Source organism: Toxotes jaculatrix, chromosome 13 (genome assembly GCF_017976425.1).
Source record: "Toxotes jaculatrix isolate fToxJac2 chromosome 13, fToxJac2.pri, whole genome shotgun sequence".
Lineage (NCBI taxonomy): Eukaryota > Metazoa > Chordata > Actinopteri > Toxotidae > Toxotes > Toxotes jaculatrix.
In genome coordinates, this window is record NC_054406.1 from 10,748,314 (window position 1) to 10,766,410 (window position 18,097).

At 39.5% G+C, this 18,097-nt stretch overlaps 2 protein-coding genes and 1 non-coding gene across 4 annotated transcripts; all 3 read left to right on the plus strand.

Moving 5' to 3' along the window:
- Positions 1-249: 249 nt before the first annotated feature.
- On the plus strand, positions 250-12,455 carry grinaa (glutamate receptor, ionotropic, N-methyl D-aspartate-associated protein 1a (glutamate binding)). Of its 2 annotated transcripts, none has more exons than XM_041053894.1 (7): positions 250-382; positions 7,299-7,638; positions 8,110-8,225; positions 8,461-8,661; positions 9,324-9,452; positions 9,600-9,743; positions 10,548-12,455. In XM_041053894.1, exons 2-7 carry the CDS (start codon positions 7,335-7,337, stop codon positions 10,695-10,697), a joined length of 1,044 nt encoding a protein of 347 aa, XP_040909828.1. In that variant the 5' UTR covers positions 250-382; positions 7,299-7,334; the 3' UTR covers positions 10,698-12,455. The 2 variants fall into 2 exon arrangements, with proteins under 2 accessions (XP_040909828.1, XP_040909827.1); XM_041053893.1 differs by having other exon boundaries at positions 251-382; positions 8,107-8,225.
- Positions 12,456-13,589: 1,134 nt separating this feature from the next.
- si:ch211-199g17.9 (uncharacterized protein LOC108180085 homolog) lies at positions 13,590-18,076 on the plus strand. Its single transcript, XM_041053270.1, has 9 exons — positions 13,590-13,613; positions 14,705-14,779; positions 14,917-14,964; positions 15,184-15,238; positions 16,292-16,381; positions 16,479-16,542; positions 16,682-16,748; positions 16,879-17,021; positions 17,131-18,076. Exons 1-8 carry the CDS (start codon positions 13,601-13,603, stop codon positions 16,980-16,982), a joined length of 516 nt encoding a protein of 171 aa, XP_040909204.1. The 5' UTR covers positions 13,590-13,600; the 3' UTR covers positions 16,983-17,021; positions 17,131-18,076.
- LOC121192524 lies at positions 14,364-14,496 on the plus strand. The gene has a single exon (XR_005895201.1). It is a non-coding gene; the product is annotated as a U8 small nucleolar RNA (small nucleolar RNA).
- Positions 18,077-18,097: the final 21 nt, after the last annotated feature.

Genomic DNA, 18,097 nt, shown 5'->3' on the forward strand with positions numbered 1-18,097 from the left:
TAAATGTGCTTCACACCACTGATAATACACCACATGACTGAACCAGTTGCGCATCATGCAGAACTCTCCTGATCTATCTGGATCATTCCATTGCAGTGTTTGGTTTATAAATGTACCTACAGGTCGTTAACTGCGGGGTATTTTTTTTTTCTGCATGTCCCGCGACGCCGTTAAGAAAAAAAAAAATACTGCGTCATTATTGCTGTAAATTGTGTCATTTTGTGTAACAACCGGAGATTCCCACACACCACGTGACCGCGTCGTGTGGTGTCGTCAGCGGCTCTAACGTCTCTGTCTCGACCCAGTTGTTCAGTCCAGACCACCCGGAGAAGGAGGAGGGAGAGTCGGAGTCGGCAACTGCTCTCAAATAAATATATTAAAGGTAAGGGCGTTGTAGCTTGGTGATAAGATGTTTCGTAGGCGCGTGTGCGTGTGTTTTGTTTGTAGAAATTATTATTAGTAGTATTATTTTTCATTAACTATGCTTGTATTGCGGAGGGCTAGCACCGCTTGGTTAGAAATGTCCAGCACCTGCTTGTCGCCAGCTGTCACCTAATATCACCGAAAAAGAAAGCGGTAAATTGGCCAAACAGATGGGTTTAGCAGAATTGCTCATTTCTAGACTCGGTAAGTCACAAACACTAGTAGTTTGGCTTTGAAAGGAGCTGAAAGCTCAGCATTGTTAGCGTGGGGGCGCGGCGTGTGGTCACCGTCCTAAAAAAAATATCTGGATTCATCATGGCGAGCTAGCTAACTGCTTCGGACACAGGCATGGATATCTATCACCTATTTACTGTCAGTTTATGCATTTTCTGCTGAAATGACGGTGTTGTTTGCTCGGGGGTAATATTTGTTAGTTTGATGTAACAGATGATCGTAGTGTCGCATTTATCTGCGCTGGTGAGGCCTATGATGGAGGTGCGCCCGCTGCAGGTACAAGATGAAAACAATGCTCCGTGTTTATGTTGGATTCATGTTTCTGTTTTGGTTTGCTTTGCTTTCGCGCGTACATAAATATCCTGATAGTCGTTTTGATCCAGATCGCTCTTTTAGTGTAGTCTGTTTTGCATTGCGGTGTGTTTTAATTCGCTATACATATAATCAGTTCATCTGGTGCTTCTCAGCTGTCAATGATAAATATGTTTGCACCTTACAAAGCAGATGCTGGCAACAGACAGGTTATTTCTTTCATATCAACAATGTGATTAATTTTGATAACGATAATTTATGCATTTAAACAAGGCGTGCTTTTAAAACAATCGATTTCATCAACTTCCAGAAAGGAATGGATGAGAAGACTACATGCTGACTTTTCTCTTGTTCATGCTCCTCCGGTGTGGATGTTTGCAGATTTTCTCTTTTTTATATCATTATGAACTGAATATCTGTGGTCCTCACGCACAAAAAGACATCACCCTGTCTTCCCAGAAACTGTGATGGACAGTTTTTATTTTTATTTTTCATTTAGCCTTCAATAGCCTTCAGCTTAAGGATTATAAAAATAATCATCAGTTGCACACCTGATTGTTATTGTTATTATGTCAGTTTATGGAGTTTTTGGCTTACCAGAAAAAGAAATGTACTTTAACATATAGATGCAAAAATCATACAAACGTACAGTACTGCCATACAGCAGTTCTGCTCTGCAACATTGCATCACAAAGGCTGATGGCACTGATCCAGAGATATTAAAGGGATAGTTACCATCATGGGTATAAGCTTTTATCACAATATAACAACAATATTAATACCTATATATCATGCTATATTTCCCTTGCCCTGTTTCTATGTTTGAGTGTGTTGTTGCTATCTCACTGTAAGTTCATCTCCATGATAATCATCACATCTCCAAATATACACTGTCTTCATTAGGCAAAAATGTCCCTTGCTATTTGCAGTCTAGATTCCTTATCGTCCTTTAAATATCAGTAGGCAACATCCCGTAAATGTTTTTTTTTTAGAGGGTGGTGGTATTATTTGTTGAAGCTCTCTGTTTACAGTCTGGTTGCCTTGTGTTGAGTGAAGCTAAAGGAAAATACATGAGCATGACGTTCATCAGCTCAGACAAACAGCCTGTGTGTTCCTTCCTGACAGCTGCCAGCCAGAACAAATTAATTTGCTCACTTTACAATATTGTTTTAAGTTGACTTGCTTTACTGTACATCTGGTGGTTGCAGCTTCTTGACTTGTTGAGTGAGGGAGTTTGAATTAACAGATTGTCATGAATGTTGAGGGTTACAGTAAAACTTGTTTGTGGATTATAAGTTAATGGAAGAACTGGGTGAGGAGAATTCTAATAAGCAAGGTTAGTGGATGGTTGTGCTGTTAAACAGACTTGAGCAAAGTCTAGGATTACTGAATCTTTACTGACAACATGGAAATAACAGAAGGCATTCTTGTGCCTGTTTCATTTTGCTGTTGATGGAATATTGGAGAGGTGGGGGGGTATTTAACATGTCCGTTTAGATGACACTTCAGTTCTGTTTGGGAAGATTTGGATTTTCGAGGATCAGTAGGCTTATATTAACCAGACACAAGCAGTAAATCTGAGCTCTCTTGCCAACACCATTTCCTGAAGTTGCCAACTGCTTACACATTGTAAGGAGTGATTATTTGATTTCAGCTCTTAGCAAGTGATCACAAGCTGTGGCTTTTCTACTGCAGTGTATTGTTCCCGGGGGGGCTGTTTTCTTCTTACAACAAGATTATTTCACTTTGTAACAACATGCCCCCTTTAGTTTGTCTCAGCAAGAAAATGTGGTAAATTGGTACAAGATAAGCTGATATTATAAATACAAACTTTAATGTCAGTATAAAAGCAAAGATGCTGTCAACACGAGCACACACATTGGAGAAATTGAGATTTTGTTCACTGTAGCAGCAGGATGTTGTCGTACTATACTATGCTAACCTACACAAAGTGCAGCCATCTGTCATGTCATGAGGTGAGGTGACTGCAGGTTTGATATAGCCAGAGCTGATGCTGACACGGTGTGGCATGATGACAATATCTTGCCAGACTGCTGCATTTGCTTGCAGATAGGCTGACGGCAACACAGTGTAGGACTGTATCTGCCAGGTGGTCTGAATGACAGTTTCGTAATAGGACTAAAGATGTTACAGTGGCACACCGACTGCTTATACAGAGTTTGGTTAAAATTCAGCTGGTTGTGTGGTAAGCACACAAGTTACAAAACTGTGTTGTTGTTTTTTTACCACAGAGTCAGTCACTCATCATGTGACTATGAAACAGCATTTTATCTTTAATAATACCACTCAGTAAAGACCTAGAGAGGTTTGTTTTTAGAAAAAGTTGTACACTTAATCTTTAAAACAAGTGGGATATTTATTTCATACTTCATCAAAGATCACAACTTCTCATTTGTAATAGTTTTAGCTCAGTGTATTGTAGCATGCTGACATCTGTGTAGGCCCCATTGCTTTGTGTGGCTGTTCCTGTTTTGTCACTGTGTTTCCTGGTGTTGCTCAGGCATGCACATTGCATGTTGTAAATGGGTTTGTTGAGGTATTGTGCTAACCTAATTGTGTTAACGTGGCTCTTTGGCTAGCCCACCGAGTCCCTCCCTTTAGCCTAATTCCCCTAGCGATAGCTATCAGCAGCCGCCGGGGATAGTGGCACTGTCTTTATCCACTGCATCGGGGCGTCTTTCCTAAGAGGATTTGAAATCTCCCACGTAATGCTTGTAAAGCTGTACAAACAGTGCCTCAAACTGACTCCTCACTCTCTGAAAAAAAAAACTGTTTTGCCTGGATTCTCTTTCACAACTTCTTAGACATAGAAGTGAAACTATTGTGGTTATTGAAATGACCTTGTGCACTTGTAAAATACGTAGTTCGCACAGAGGGCACTAACTTTTAATGTCCTTTGCTAAAAGGACTAAGCCTTATTTTCTTTCACTTTTCTTTCTGTAAAACCATTTATTTTTATTTTGCTCTAACAGTTTCATGAAATCAACTGTTTTTTTTACTGATTACAGCTACGTGTCAGTGTCTAAAGACACATCAAAAAATAAATCTTTTGTCAGAATATCACAGGAGATGTGCACCTGTACTGACCTAACTGACATGACACAATGCATGTTTCTGACACTAGTGTCCCATCCTCATGACTACGTGATGTGTTACTTTGGATTATACCTGGTAATCCATTAAACACAGACAGAGATGACGCAATCTTACATGTTAGTGTCCTACAAATTTCCGTCAAAGACCAAACTGTAATTATAAATTAACAACATTAGTTATAGAAGTTTTTGTTTCACATAAACTTCAGTAATACATTACAGCAGAACATAAAAGAGCTGAAACGACTGATCAACAGAAAAAAATTAGCTAGTTTTAGTTTTATAATATACTTGTCATAACCTCTCAAACGTGAAGATTTGGTGCTTTTCTATGTCTTTTGTAATCATAAACTGAATATTGTTGAGCTTTGGATTTGTTGGTCAGACAAAACAAGCACATTTGATGAGATCACCGTGGGCTTATGAGAACATGAGAAACATGTTTCACTTTTTCTTCTGATATTTTTTGGACCAAACTGTAGATTTTGATGAATAATTAAAATAATTGTTAGTTTCAGACCTAGAGCAGTTTATTTTTTCTTACAAGATGATAATTTCATGTGTCGCCCAGTCCTAACATGGATGGCAAAATTCTTTCAAGTCCTGAGTTGCAATTCTTAAATGCTTTACATGGACATTGGACAGGGTATGGGTCATATGCCTTGACTGTGTGTGTCACATGATAAGTTAAGGAGTCTTGGGTTACTCAGTTACGTCTCTGGAATTGTTCAGTTGACAGACATCTTGTCTTGTGTAGCAAGCAAACTTTGATTTAAAAGAGAACAGCATTGTCTGTTCAGATCTGGTGAGGGATTTTTTTTGGGGGGGGGGGGGGTGAGCCAATGTTGTCTACAGTCCAAACAGTTAACTGAGAGATTGGAGAGTTGGATTTCTGAAGTAATTCAGCAAAACTGTTTAGCCCCCACCCAAAACAACCATTGTTGTCCTGAAAGCCAGGAGGGATTTGGCTCCTCAGATAATGATTGTAATCTGTTATGATCTTAATGGAGACTGTCAGTATGAAGCAGAGCCAGCACTCGCCATGTTTGTCTGCAGTCTCCCACTGCACTGTCCTAGTGATGGATAGACAGGGATCATGAGGACACATGCTGGATTGTGGATGCTTTGCCAGGGAGAAATAGAGCAGTGTTGCATAACGCTCACTGTTAATTCAGTGCGGCCTGGAAAGAGGCGAGGAGGAAGGACAGGGCGAGTCCGAGAAACAATAAATATGATTTTTAGTGATCTGTTGCAGATTGGATATTTTTGCGTATTTTTTAAATGGTGGTGTGTGAAAGAAATATTATGAATACTGATTTCTTGTGTTTGCATTTTAGCAGTAGTTGAAATAGCAGAGGCCTATGCACCATTGTAAAGCCAGTCTGATGCCCACTCCAGCTCTTCTTTCGAAGTCAGCAATCAGGGGAATGGCGCCTGGCTCGCTTCCTGCTCAGCCAAAGTTTTCCTCTTGGGACTGGGCATCTTTATATGAAACCCGTACAACACTTTTGAAAACACAAATCAACCTAGTAAATCTGACCTCACTTGCAGAGATTTCTGTGTGCAGCACTTGTGTAATGCATGTAGCTGCCTCATTAGCATTATAGATTGCAATGAAAATGTCACAGAAACCTGTTCACCAGGGCTGTGCAGGGGCCTGGTTTGGGGAGGGACACTGCAGCAGTGGCCAGCATGTCAGGTCACTTCCTGAAACAAAGCAGATTAATAATACATTTGGTTACCAAGGCACCACCTGCGTCCATGGTAACACTGTCAGCACTGGTGTGGACAGTGTCTGCCATCCCCACATTTCTCTCTCACCATCCATCCCGGCCTCGTGTTTTCTGCTGGCCAAGACCATACAGCCAGTGTGTGGGATTGGCAGTTTTATGTTGGTGTGAATGTAGCCTGTGATTTCTTGTGTAGGTTTCCTCTGTGTTTCCACAGTTCTTACTGCGGTATATTTTCTGGAGATCTCTTTTTTTGGGACAGTGTCTGAATAACTGCGTCATTTCGAAAAGGCTACTTGCATGAAACTCTGGGGGAGTCACCTAAAATCACAGGTCATGGTTTGATTTATTGCTACGACTCAATTCCATTACCACCATCATCACCCACACCTAGGTGGATAAAAAAAGACATTAGGGTTGAAACGATCAGTCGATGAATCTTAAATTCATATGCAGAGAATTAATTGGCTTAATCAGTGCTTTAAGTCAGTTTTTTAACTCAGTTTCCAAATCAGCAGGGTTTTAGATTGGGCGTCCGTTATCAGCCATTGCCTAAGAAGCATGTTTTCAGATTTCCTGGATCGTCACCATTTTAGCAGTCAAATGCCGCTCCCTCACTGCTCTTCCTTGAAAGACTACAGTGGACGGAAGTGTCTTATCTGGTGTTTATAGTGAATCTCTAGTCTGTGACCTCATATCCCGCATTAGACCACTTTCTGCTGCATCTTGTTGTGTTTTCAGTGAAATACAACAGGGTGAGTGTATCGTCAGTAACACTGACTTCTTCTCTTTCATCTCTTTTCTGCTTTGGCAGTACAACTAGCCTTACATTACATTGAACTTTTTATGTGTATCACATATTCACCATGTTTGTTCACCTGGTCATATTTAGTACTCCATTCATGGTCCTGATGAGGTTGTTTGCTCATTGCTTAAATGAAACCATTTTCCGTTTTCCTCTTACTGGTCTCTTCCCTGGCCTGTGACATGTAGAAGGCTTGTGGTGGCTCCTTTTTTTCCATCATGATACCCCTCTTCAAGACTGCCTTCTCATTTGTTGGCCTCTAAGGCCTCACTAAGACACAGAGTCAAAAAGAGGCATATTTTGGCATAATCAAAATCCAAAAAAGGAAGGGAAACCGCATTAAATGATAATATAGCTGGAATCTAGCCTTTGAAACAAAGGCAACATGCTGTAGCTCAGCTCCATCTCTCTGTCCTCTCTTCCTGCTTCATTGTTTGATTGCCCATCACCTTTTTAATCAGGCAGATGCAGTTTTTGTGTCTTTGCCAGTTTGGCCTAGATGTTGTACTGTCATTACTTTTTCTCTGCTGCCTTCTTGGACTTTTGAGGTGCAATAAAGATGCTGAAATTGTATCCATAAGGATGGATACAGTTCTTCTTACCTGTTGAATGTTTGTTTGTAGTGGATGTTGCTTTTTGGGAAAACAAGTTATAATTCTACTTCTCCTCTCTTCACAGATTGTTCTTGCAGCAGAGTGAGCCTTCCCCCACAACATGTCTCAGGACAAGAGTGGATACCCTGGTATGGGTGAGACTAACCCACTTCATAACAATGTCTATGGCCCCCCTCAGCCAGGTTTTGGCATGCCCCCTCCGAACTACAGCCAGGCCCCAGGTGGACCATACCCACCAGCAGCTGGCTATGGGCAGCCAGGCTTCCCCCAGGCAGGCCCAGGTTTTGCACCTGGTCCATACCCTCAGATGCCTTACCCTCAGATGCCCTACCCACAGGGACCCTACCCTCAGGGGCCTTATCAGCAAGGACCCCCACAGCCAGGCTTTCCCGGAGACCCAGCTGGTGAGTTGTTAATTTAGGTATCAATGGGGCTGTACCTCATGTCATTTGACTCCACTAATGCTCTATTTCAGTTACTTTAAGAAAAAAACGGTGTGCCCAGTGAATGTTATGTTCATTTATTACTTTTCCAAAACCTTTCCTCTGTGTTCCTTAAAGCTGTCTAAGTTTTCCATCTGAAAGTTACCAGTCAGATGGAATTTTCTCTGTAAATAGATTTACGTATTAAAGGCATATGAGTGCTAGAAGGGCTTTCTAGGCACATTTAAATCCAGGTCAACAAGAAAACACATTGCTGGCTCCACTTTAGATCAGACTTAACACAGATGAATGGGTAATCAATGAGATGATCAATACGACACACAGAGTTTGCTGAAAATGCCACAGACATACATGCATTTGTTTAGCCTAGTTTTTTGCCAGTTGATTGTTTTTTTAACTTTTGATTGTCGTCCTGTTATTGTTGCTCAGCAGCCCCAGCTGGCAGCCCTGGTTATCATGGTGATGGGCCTCCATCTTACTATGACAATGAGGAGTTCACCAACTCTGGCTTTGAAGATAAAACCATTCGACAAGCCTTCATCCGAAAAGTAGGTTCTTTACTGTATACTCTATAAATAAGTAAATATATATAAGTGTGTGTGTGTGTGTGTGTGTGTGTGTATACCGATCACCTACAACATGAAAACCAGTTACTAGTTTTCACGTTGTGACTGATCGGTATGGAAGAAAATGTGGCATTTAATGTGACTAATATTAATACAAAATACCATGAAAACATAATTTTTGATCTCTAAAAATTGTTTAACTCCTCTTTCCCACCAGGTCTTCATGGTTCTCACTGTGCAGCTGCTGGTCACTTTTTCCTTCGTTGCCGTCTTCACCTTTGTCGATGATGCGAAGTTCTTTGTGCGACGCAATCCATGGACATACTATGTGTCCTACGCAGTCTTCTTTGTGTCATTAATCGTTCTCAGTTGCTGTGGAGACTTCCGCCGCAAGCACCCCTGGAATTTGGTTGCACTGGTAAGAACTTGCCCTAAAACCAAATGATAAAAAAAAAGTATAAATTACCCCTTGTAAAAGTTTGTTTCCATGATAGATAAACAGAATCACGCCTTATGACATGTACACGTTGTATACAAGGGTTAAAGTACAATGATAAGGAACTGTTTGACAAAAAAAATACGAAGGGAATCAGATGCCTCTGCGAGTCAAACATAATCTAATGTCTGGCATATGACATCTAATAGGTGCTGCATTAATTAATAATCTATCAAATAAAAGACCACAAAGGAAGTGGCTTGTCATGAGCCCCTGAGTGAGATTAAAAAGTACTCATTACATTAGTGTTTCTTTATCTAGCTTGCTGCTAGATGGTTAACAACACGCTTGTTACTCAATTATTCCTAATTGTCTGAAAAAGTGCAGAGGTATTGTTGCACAGTTATATTGAATGAATATTGCATCTTGCCCCTTAATATGATACCCAGCTCCACCTGCCAGTGTGACCATTTGGATCAACTATAAACACCTTTCATTTCTGATGTGGTCAGACAACATGTCATAAAACCTAGCTTTAATTGTGTATACCCTGGGTATTAAAAGAGTGCTTTGAAAATTTCACAAACATGTAAAGTGTGTAATGTGTTGTGTTAATTTGGCTGTGTGTTTTCTGTGTCTTGCAGTCCATCCTGACCCTGAGCCTCTCCTACATGGTGGGTATGATCGCCAGCTTCTACGAAACAGAGACCGTGATCATGGCAGTGGGCATCACTGCGGTGGTCTGCTTCACTGTCGTCCTCTTCTCGCTACAGGTCAGTCCACGCTGCGAACACCACCCTCTGAATTTTTGCATTTGAATTGTGTGTGTCTCATGTTTTACCACAGCTCATATTTTCCACCATTTTTCTGTCCTTAATCTTTCCTGACTCTCTAATGTTTTCTGTTGTTCTTTACCACAGAGCAAGTATGACTTCACTTCCTGTCGGGGCGTGCTGCTTGTGTGCCTGATCGTGCTGTTGCTCTTCTCCATCCTCTGCATCTTCATCCGCCACAAGATCCTGCACATTGTCTATGCCTCACTGGGGGCTCTGCTCTTCACCTGCGTAAGTTTCACACTTAGATGTCATTACTTGAGCAAGGACAGATAATTTCATCAAAGTTCTAACCTGAAAGTTAAATCTCCAGTCTTGAGATTTTTGTGGTAATGGCGTCCAGTTGTCTGGACACACTTACTAGACAGTCATCACTGGCATATAGACAGTTTTCCACCTTCCAGTGGAGTGTATTCTACTCTAAAAGGGATAATTATGTCTGTAGAATGAAAAGCAGAAACTGGGTAGGAATTCATGCTTGGCAAGAGGGAAGTGGGACACTAACTTGCCATTAAGATCTAAGTATAGGATCATGCATTGTGAGAACCAAACTCAACCAAAACAGCTGTTAAAACACTGAACATTTATTACATAGAGAGTAAAAGAAATGCTTTGGGTCAGCAGAAGAGTAGAATGCACTCAGATGAGCAAAGGAAAAGAAGGTGTGATAGGATGAACTTGATGAGTAAAGAACAACTCTTGAAGACTAGCAGAACAAAGACTGTTGGCCTTTGATATACTAGTGCTTCATGGGGGACATGGGGCACTTTCTGTATGTGAGGCAGTATTATCATACGTAAGACTGGACATTGATATCCCCTATTCATTATATGAATATGTTCAGCTGTAAAGTGCATAATGAAGGTATTTTGACATGTTGTTGTTGACTGTATATTATGGCCTAAGCTCATGACAGTATATGGATATATTTGGAGGATGTTACCAAGGCATCTGAAATAAATGTTTATGCCAGTCATTTTAGATCCCAAGTGTATAAATCTTTTGAAATGACTAATGACTTGTTCTTCTCTGCAGTTTTTGGCTGTTGACACTCAGCTTCTCTTGGGCAACAAGAAGCTGGCCCTGAGTCCAGAGGAGTACATTTTTGCCGCCCTCAGCCTCTACACTGACATCATCAACATCTTCCTCTACATCCTGGCTATTGTGGGACGCTCCCGTGAATGAGGCTGCACCTTAAAGAAAACAGCAGGGAGACAGGGAATGCCTCCTGTTATTGTGAATTGTTGCTAACATGCCCTTTTAACTCCTTTTACTTTTCCCCCATTTTACTCTTTATTTCCTCTCCAATGATACACACAGTTCTTTTTTTTTAAATAGGTAGTAGGGCTGTGGAGCACATGCAGCTGGTCATAAAATGCAGCTGTGAGGGACACTATCAAATAAAAATCTTGCCATTATTGACAGAATGCAATGACCTGTCTTTTCCTCAATTTTGACCACCCTGCTTGCTCTAACTGTCTTCTGCTTCTACTAACACATATGTCTACATTATGTCTACATTACCCACAACCCTGCAACTTCCAGTTTGGCACGGCATACAGTATAAATTGTGTTGTCCTGTGAGTACTTGGCACTCATCCTTGCCTTGCTGCAGAGATTAAACAGGAAAATATAGGGGAAGGTATCTGTAGCGCTTATTCTTGATGCAAACCAGCTTTGCCTGAGGAGAAGAAGTTAGTGTTAGAAATTCCACCTCTGTCATCCTGTGTTCTTCCTAATCTCTCCCTTTTCAAACTGCTGGTGTAAAGTAACTCTGCATGGAAACATTGGAAACACAGCTAAAGATGTGTTATGACTCTCTAGAACTACCAGGGGAATACCTCTAGCTTGCTTGTCACAGCTGTAAATAGTTAAGTGTATCACTATATATGATGCCAGTCTCCCCCCCTGCCTCCGAAAGGCATTTTGGGGTGATTCATATGGGTGTGCTGCTTTTTGGAAAAAATGTGCTCTGACAGCAGAACTTTGTTGACCCAGCATAGTAACAAAAATGTTTCGGTGGCACAAGAATGAAGATCAGCGTTGGATGTTTCTGACAAACATGAACACAAATTAATATTTATGAACTATATATATATATATATATATTCTTATCTAATATCTTTTCAGAAGGAAGAAAACATTAGTTCTGTAATTATCTGTATGGTTCCAAAGCTGACACGTTCCCTTACCTCCTTTTTTCTTTTTTTTTCTCGTTACTGTTCTCACCAGCTCCTTCTTGTCTGGTCATCAACGTGAAGTGACATTTTAATGCTGTTTATTTTTTCTCGTTACAACTAATGTGAAATATTGAAGGAATTTAATTGAATTTCTGACCACTTTTATACCAATCTAATCTAGGTTTCAGAACTTCTAAATTTTAAAACATCTAATATGAAGAACTTGAAGGAAATGGTACTTATAACTTTTCTATTTATTAAGCTTGCTGTAGATAGCAGGGTTGCTTTGAAGTTGCTATAAGCTGGTGTTGAGGAAAACAAACTCAGACTGAGATTTACAAAGACAAAGCATACTGGTTACATAACATACAAAGTGTAACAGGCAAAAGGAATAAATATGCACTGGAACTCCTACACCCAAACACAACTTGAATGATATATTTAACGTGAACATTTTTTTTATTCTGTAAATTCTGTTTTGATTTTTCACTTCTTGCATGACTCTTTCCTCCCATTTGCATGTGCTGGTAATGCACACTGTACAGGTATTCCTGTTTTGGAGAGAGACGGTGTTGTTTGGCAGCCCCACTTGACTTTTCTTTTTGTTTTTTTTTGTTTTATAACTCTTGTGTTTGTATCTAACTAATGTGTACGTGTATATAAAACTCCTTAGTGGTTTGGTGTGTATAGATAAAGCAAGTTTCGGGCTTTGTAGGTCTGTTTGCATTGTATATTTGCATTAAAGTGGAACCACAATCCTCTATACAGCTTTTGGCTTTTCATTAAAACTTACTTTTACATATATACAATATAAATTCCATATAAACATAGTTATCATTATTTATTGTTTACAATTTGGAGACAAGCAGTAACTGTTTTTTATATAAGTCACTGCCAACAAGTCCATTACTCTGATAAACTATACAATTCTATGTTTTATTTGTAACTATAACTTTGCAGATATAAATAAATAAAAATATGAGTATATTCTGGTACCATGGTGCTCGCGCACCTTTGAACTCTGGCGCCAAACGTTTTGTACGCGTGCGCGCGTCCCTTCAGTCAGGACTTGGGGGGGGGTTCACACTACCACAGTCAGATGGATAGTTCAAGAAAAAACTCTGGCTGGATAAACCTGAGGAAATTGACAGGTTAGATACACTAAATTAAAGTCGAACTACAAGTCATTATTGTAGGTAATTTAAACCGATTTAAAGAAACTTAACGACACAAGAAATCGTGTAAATAATGGTAGCATCTGTCTAACAGCTCTGTAACATTACCTGCTAACGCAAACCTTTTAATAAAACGGTGATAATAGTGCAGAATAGGCAGCCACGGGGTAAATAATCACAAAAATACTACTGTTAATTGAGTGGCATTCTACTGTCATTTAATTTGTGAGAGCTATTCGTGTTAAGGGAAAACGGCAAAGTGTTTCGCATAAAAACTAAGATGGCGTTAGCTCCATTTAGTTCACCTTTGGCTAATGCTAGCTGGTGTTGATTTTATACAGTCTATGTTTTATACCTGTGGTTTGTTGTGCGAGCTCAACCTGAACCGAGAGAAAACCTGGACTGTAGAGGAAGCTTGTATGTTAACTTCAGCCCACCATATACTTTTCACCATGCGGCCGATAAGCTGAAGATAATTAGTTGGTTAGTTAGATACTTAGAACATGATGGAAAGGTGAGACAACAAGTTTTCACTCATCTGACATCTCTTTTCATAACAGGTGTCAACCCTGAGGACATAGTCAATGGCACTGAACTGAGAGGAGGTGCGCAAAGCATAAATGAAATAGAACTTTAAAAGGTTTTAAACAAGGCTTATATATTTTTATGTCCTGTTCCGTCAGGTGGAGAAATACAGCAGCCCGAAGTGGAAGAGCTGATGGGCAAACTAAGGATGCTCCAGCAAGGTAGCGTTTTAAATTGCCGGTGAATCAGATATTTTGAATTGCCATTAGCACATTTGTATTGACACCCACTGTATCTCAGAGTTCATAAGTGAAGCAGGAGAGTTATCTGTCGCGTTCTTCCGTCTTCGTTGTGGGTCGGCGCTTCGATACATCGGCGGTTGGTGCATTATTTAGTTGTATTCTGAGAGAGTATTCATCTGATCAGCACGAATCCTCCAGTTCTAATCACATAGCACGTGTTCTGTATAAGCCGGCGTGCATTTCAGCTGGTAACTCAGGCGGATCGAGTTGTGAGATATATATCTTGATACTTAGGTTAGTCTTTGTGAAGCCACTTCCGCCGGTTAGTCGCTTTTATTTCTTCTTAAATTACACCAAACGAGGCTGTAAAAGCGACCCCGTGAACAACGTGTCGGATGTGTTACGGAGGTAAACTGCCCATACGACGTGGAAACACTTTAACACGAAGGTCTTTGTTAGATTTAGATCTTTACTAACGTGCACCAATAAGGAAGTCGGTCGTGGTGACGACATGCAAATTGACACGCGTTTTCTTTTGGGTTTAACAGAAAGAACAGCATATAGAACCACAAACTTTATAAACTAACACAATAATGATCAAAGTTTAAGCAAAAACACATTTAACTACATGTAACATGCAAAAGATCAGCTCTACCGCGGTGAGTTAAAACCGTGAGTGAGACAGTTGTACCTACAGACCATAGCACGTCTCGTGGCTTCTTTTCGTTATCGTCAGTAAGGTACATCCTTACCTGTTACTCCTACCATGGAGTATCAGAACATGATGAATGGAGATGTATGAGATATGATTAATATCTCCGTCTTGTAGGGAACAGCAACACCCTGCAAGATCCATTCTGATTTACACTGTAAACAATAAATTTAATCAAGTGGGTGTGTTATGCTATAGTAGGAGAGTAAAATGTCTGAATGTCTGTGTGGAGGTTTCTGTGTGTGTATTATATGAAGTTTCACTGAATATTAAATGACTCCCGAAACATAGATTTATCACAGTCACATCACTCATAATAACAGTTGTCATGACTTACACTGTATTTTTTTTTTTCAAGATAAAAGAGCCCTGGAAGAAGAAATGAAGGAGCTCAAATCTGACAGTGACTCCTTGCAGAAGAATCTGGAAACTTGTAAGACACAAAATCATCAATAATAGTTTTCTTTGATCCATATACAGTAGACATATTGTACCTGCATCTACCTGTTGCTGATGATGATGTCAGAAACTTGTATGTTAGTACTTAACATTTTCTTGTTGTTTTTGCAGTACACACTGAAGCTTTCCAGCTGGAGGGAATCCATAGAGAAAAAGAAGGTACTTGCAGGTTACAAACAATTGTATAGTTAATGTATAGTTAATTACAGTCCAGTCCAAAGTAGGGCAATTTTGCTTGTTTTGATGCCTTTGCAGTTACAGTTTTGGTTGTCTGGGTCTGGAAACAAGTTTTTTTTTTTGTAAAATCTTTTGTAAACACACAGACAATAACTATAAATAACCCAGTGAGCACATTTATTGCTTATGTTTTTTCTTCAGAGATGTGCAGGAAGCTGCAGTTCCAGTTTGAGGAGTCTGTGCAGGGCTTCGTCAGGTGACTCCACACTAACCGGATAAATATGATTATGGAATGTCTTCAGCTGTGAGGAGCTCGGTTCAGTGTTCAGTGCTGAAGTCTGAACATGACCCATCAACAGTTTTCCTTCCCCATGTTGAGAGACCTCAGTTGTGTGTTTATGATGTGTAACACTAGATGGCAGCAACTTGTCATGGCAGCATCCATTTTTTTCCTTTTTAATCTTTGATATATTGACTGTGTAACCCCTTATGTATATTATTAGATTTAATATGATATATTGATATATTATGACATTGCATAAGGGTTTTTTTCAGTCCTGTCATTGACTAGTCTTTGAATTTTTACAATAATCCTAGAGTTTCGATCTTTGTAAAGAAAAATATTTACTCAGTGGCGTATATAGACAAGAGTCACCTCCACCCAGATGGATTTAAGATATTGAAATTTAGATATGTACCTGTGTCTTTTACTGTACATGTTATTTAATTTCCAGTTACTTTTAAGCTATAAAGGCTAATGAGTGGATCACATCTTTAGCATCCTGGACATCAGCCATAGCTTTGCTGGTGGTCTGATACCTTTGTGGCTCATTGTGTCTCTTTTTACAGTTTTAAGCTTTTACGTTTGTTGTTATTGCTTAGTTGTTGTACTTGATGCGATCCCCATAGCCAAGCATGTGTGATTCATTATACTATACACACAATCCTTAGGCAGTACATGGCTCCTATCTGTTATGTAATTTTGTGTACTGTCACAGGATCATGTGGTGAGGAAATCCAGCATTACATACAGCAGACAGCATCGTAACAGCTTTGTTTACTGTATATGAAATCAAATGTCATAACATGAGGAATATGCCACAGAAGTCTGTGGTGTACTCACATCGCAGAACAACACATCAAAGTTGTGAAGTGATGATTATATTTAATGTATGAACAAATTTCAAACCCTGTACCGAGTCTACTGTACACACTGTAAGGCTAGGTGATTTAATGGTGCTACGGAAAGTCTTATATTTTAAAATGATTTATATATTGCACAGGGTGATGAATTGTATGTGTTTTGCAGGCAGTTAAACCAGAACAAGAAAAGCGAGGAACTGCTGGAACAGTACAGATGTGAAATCCAGGAATTCAAGCTTAAACACAGGAAGCAGCAGTACCTATTAATAGTGCAATGATTTATTATGTTTTTTTAATAAACACCTCATCGAACCGCCTTGGAAATGTCATATTTATAGCCCTTTTTTCTGCAGGATGAAGTTTGAAAACCAACTTCATCAGCTGATAGAGCAGCATAAGAATCTGCACTCCATCTTTGTAAGTTTGTTTATTTAATTTTAAAATCAGTGTGCTTTCCCCCCTCTATTTGTATATTTTTCCCAAATCCCTAAAATAGAATGATGAAAATGTGGCTTGTTATTGTTAATTACTGTTGTCCTTCAAATTTTTTATTTAGACTCCAGAAAGGCTTCCAGATGAAATAGAGAGTGCTGAGAAAACAAAAAGTCAGCTGCTGTCAGCTGGTAAGTTCCCACTCAAAATTAATGCATATTCTTCTGTAAGCACATATGCAGTCAAACATTTTGTTTTGCACATGCACGAATGTTGTTTTCCATTTCGCTTTGATGTGGACTTGTTCTTTGACTCTTGTAGAACAGCTGAAGTTGGCTCAGCTGCAGCGCCTCGATGAGGAGCTAGGAGACATGAGGAAACAGAAACAACTGGGAACAACAGCTGCAGAGACTCACGAGCAGTAAAAGCCAGACATGTGCAGTGATCGTTTTAGAGATTCACAGGTAATGGGCCCTTTGTTCTGTTCCCAGATAGAGTTACTTTGAACACTCATCTTTTTTGTCAGGTGAAAACCTTAAATCTCCCAAATGTCTGCTTCTGGGTTTTTTTCAGCCTAAAGGCTGCAGAACCCTGCCAAACCTGTACACAAGAAAGTAAGCTTCAGTTGACCTCAAAATGAAATTAAAATCAGATGAATTTTAGTCTCAACTTGTTGGTGTATATCAATGACATCCAACTGATATGTTTGCCGACCAAACTCTGTTTATTCCCGTGTCCTTGGATTTTTTTCTCTGAGTAGTTATCACTTTTATACTACCTGTTCTGTGGGACACAGGCTTGTTTTTGCGATCCAGTTTACTGCTGAAATACATTCAGTTTTGATGTATTTATGAAATGTGAAATATTTGACATTCTGTGACTGGCGATTGGTGTTTTTCAGGTAGATGCCAGTAGTTGTATCCTGTATGGTACTATGTTAATTTTACTTAAATATTGTGTATTAATATAATATGAAGCTGTTCATACATTCATACACAGTATAGTTCTTTTTAAGTGTTGTGACACTGTTGTCACACAGGCCTTATTTTCTGAATCCTAAAGAACCTATAAATGAAAACAGTACAGTCATTCAGTACAATATACACACCTACTATACACACGTGCACACAGCCACATTCAACTTCAGTTTTGAAGAGATTTAATGAGCCACTTCTTTGCAGTATTTCAAAAACAATTTAATACTATCTGAGGTTTTAAAAAATAACACATTTACCTTGTGAAAATGATTCCCCCCAATTACATTTTACAGCCAAGACCACATACTTACATTAATTAAAAATTGACAAAAGGCTTGTTGATAGCACTGTGCGAGTGATCATAATCAAATTTGTTACTTATAATATTAACAAGCTGTTTTTGTTTTTATAAATATGTACAGTATAATCCTGCATAGAAAAGAATGTAACCCCTGAAGTGTTTATACAGGAACAGTTACTCCAATCTTTTGTTGTACTGTACAAAACCACGCTAAACATTAAACGGTTTGATGTCCAGTGGAGCTGTCAAGCAGCCTGGGAAC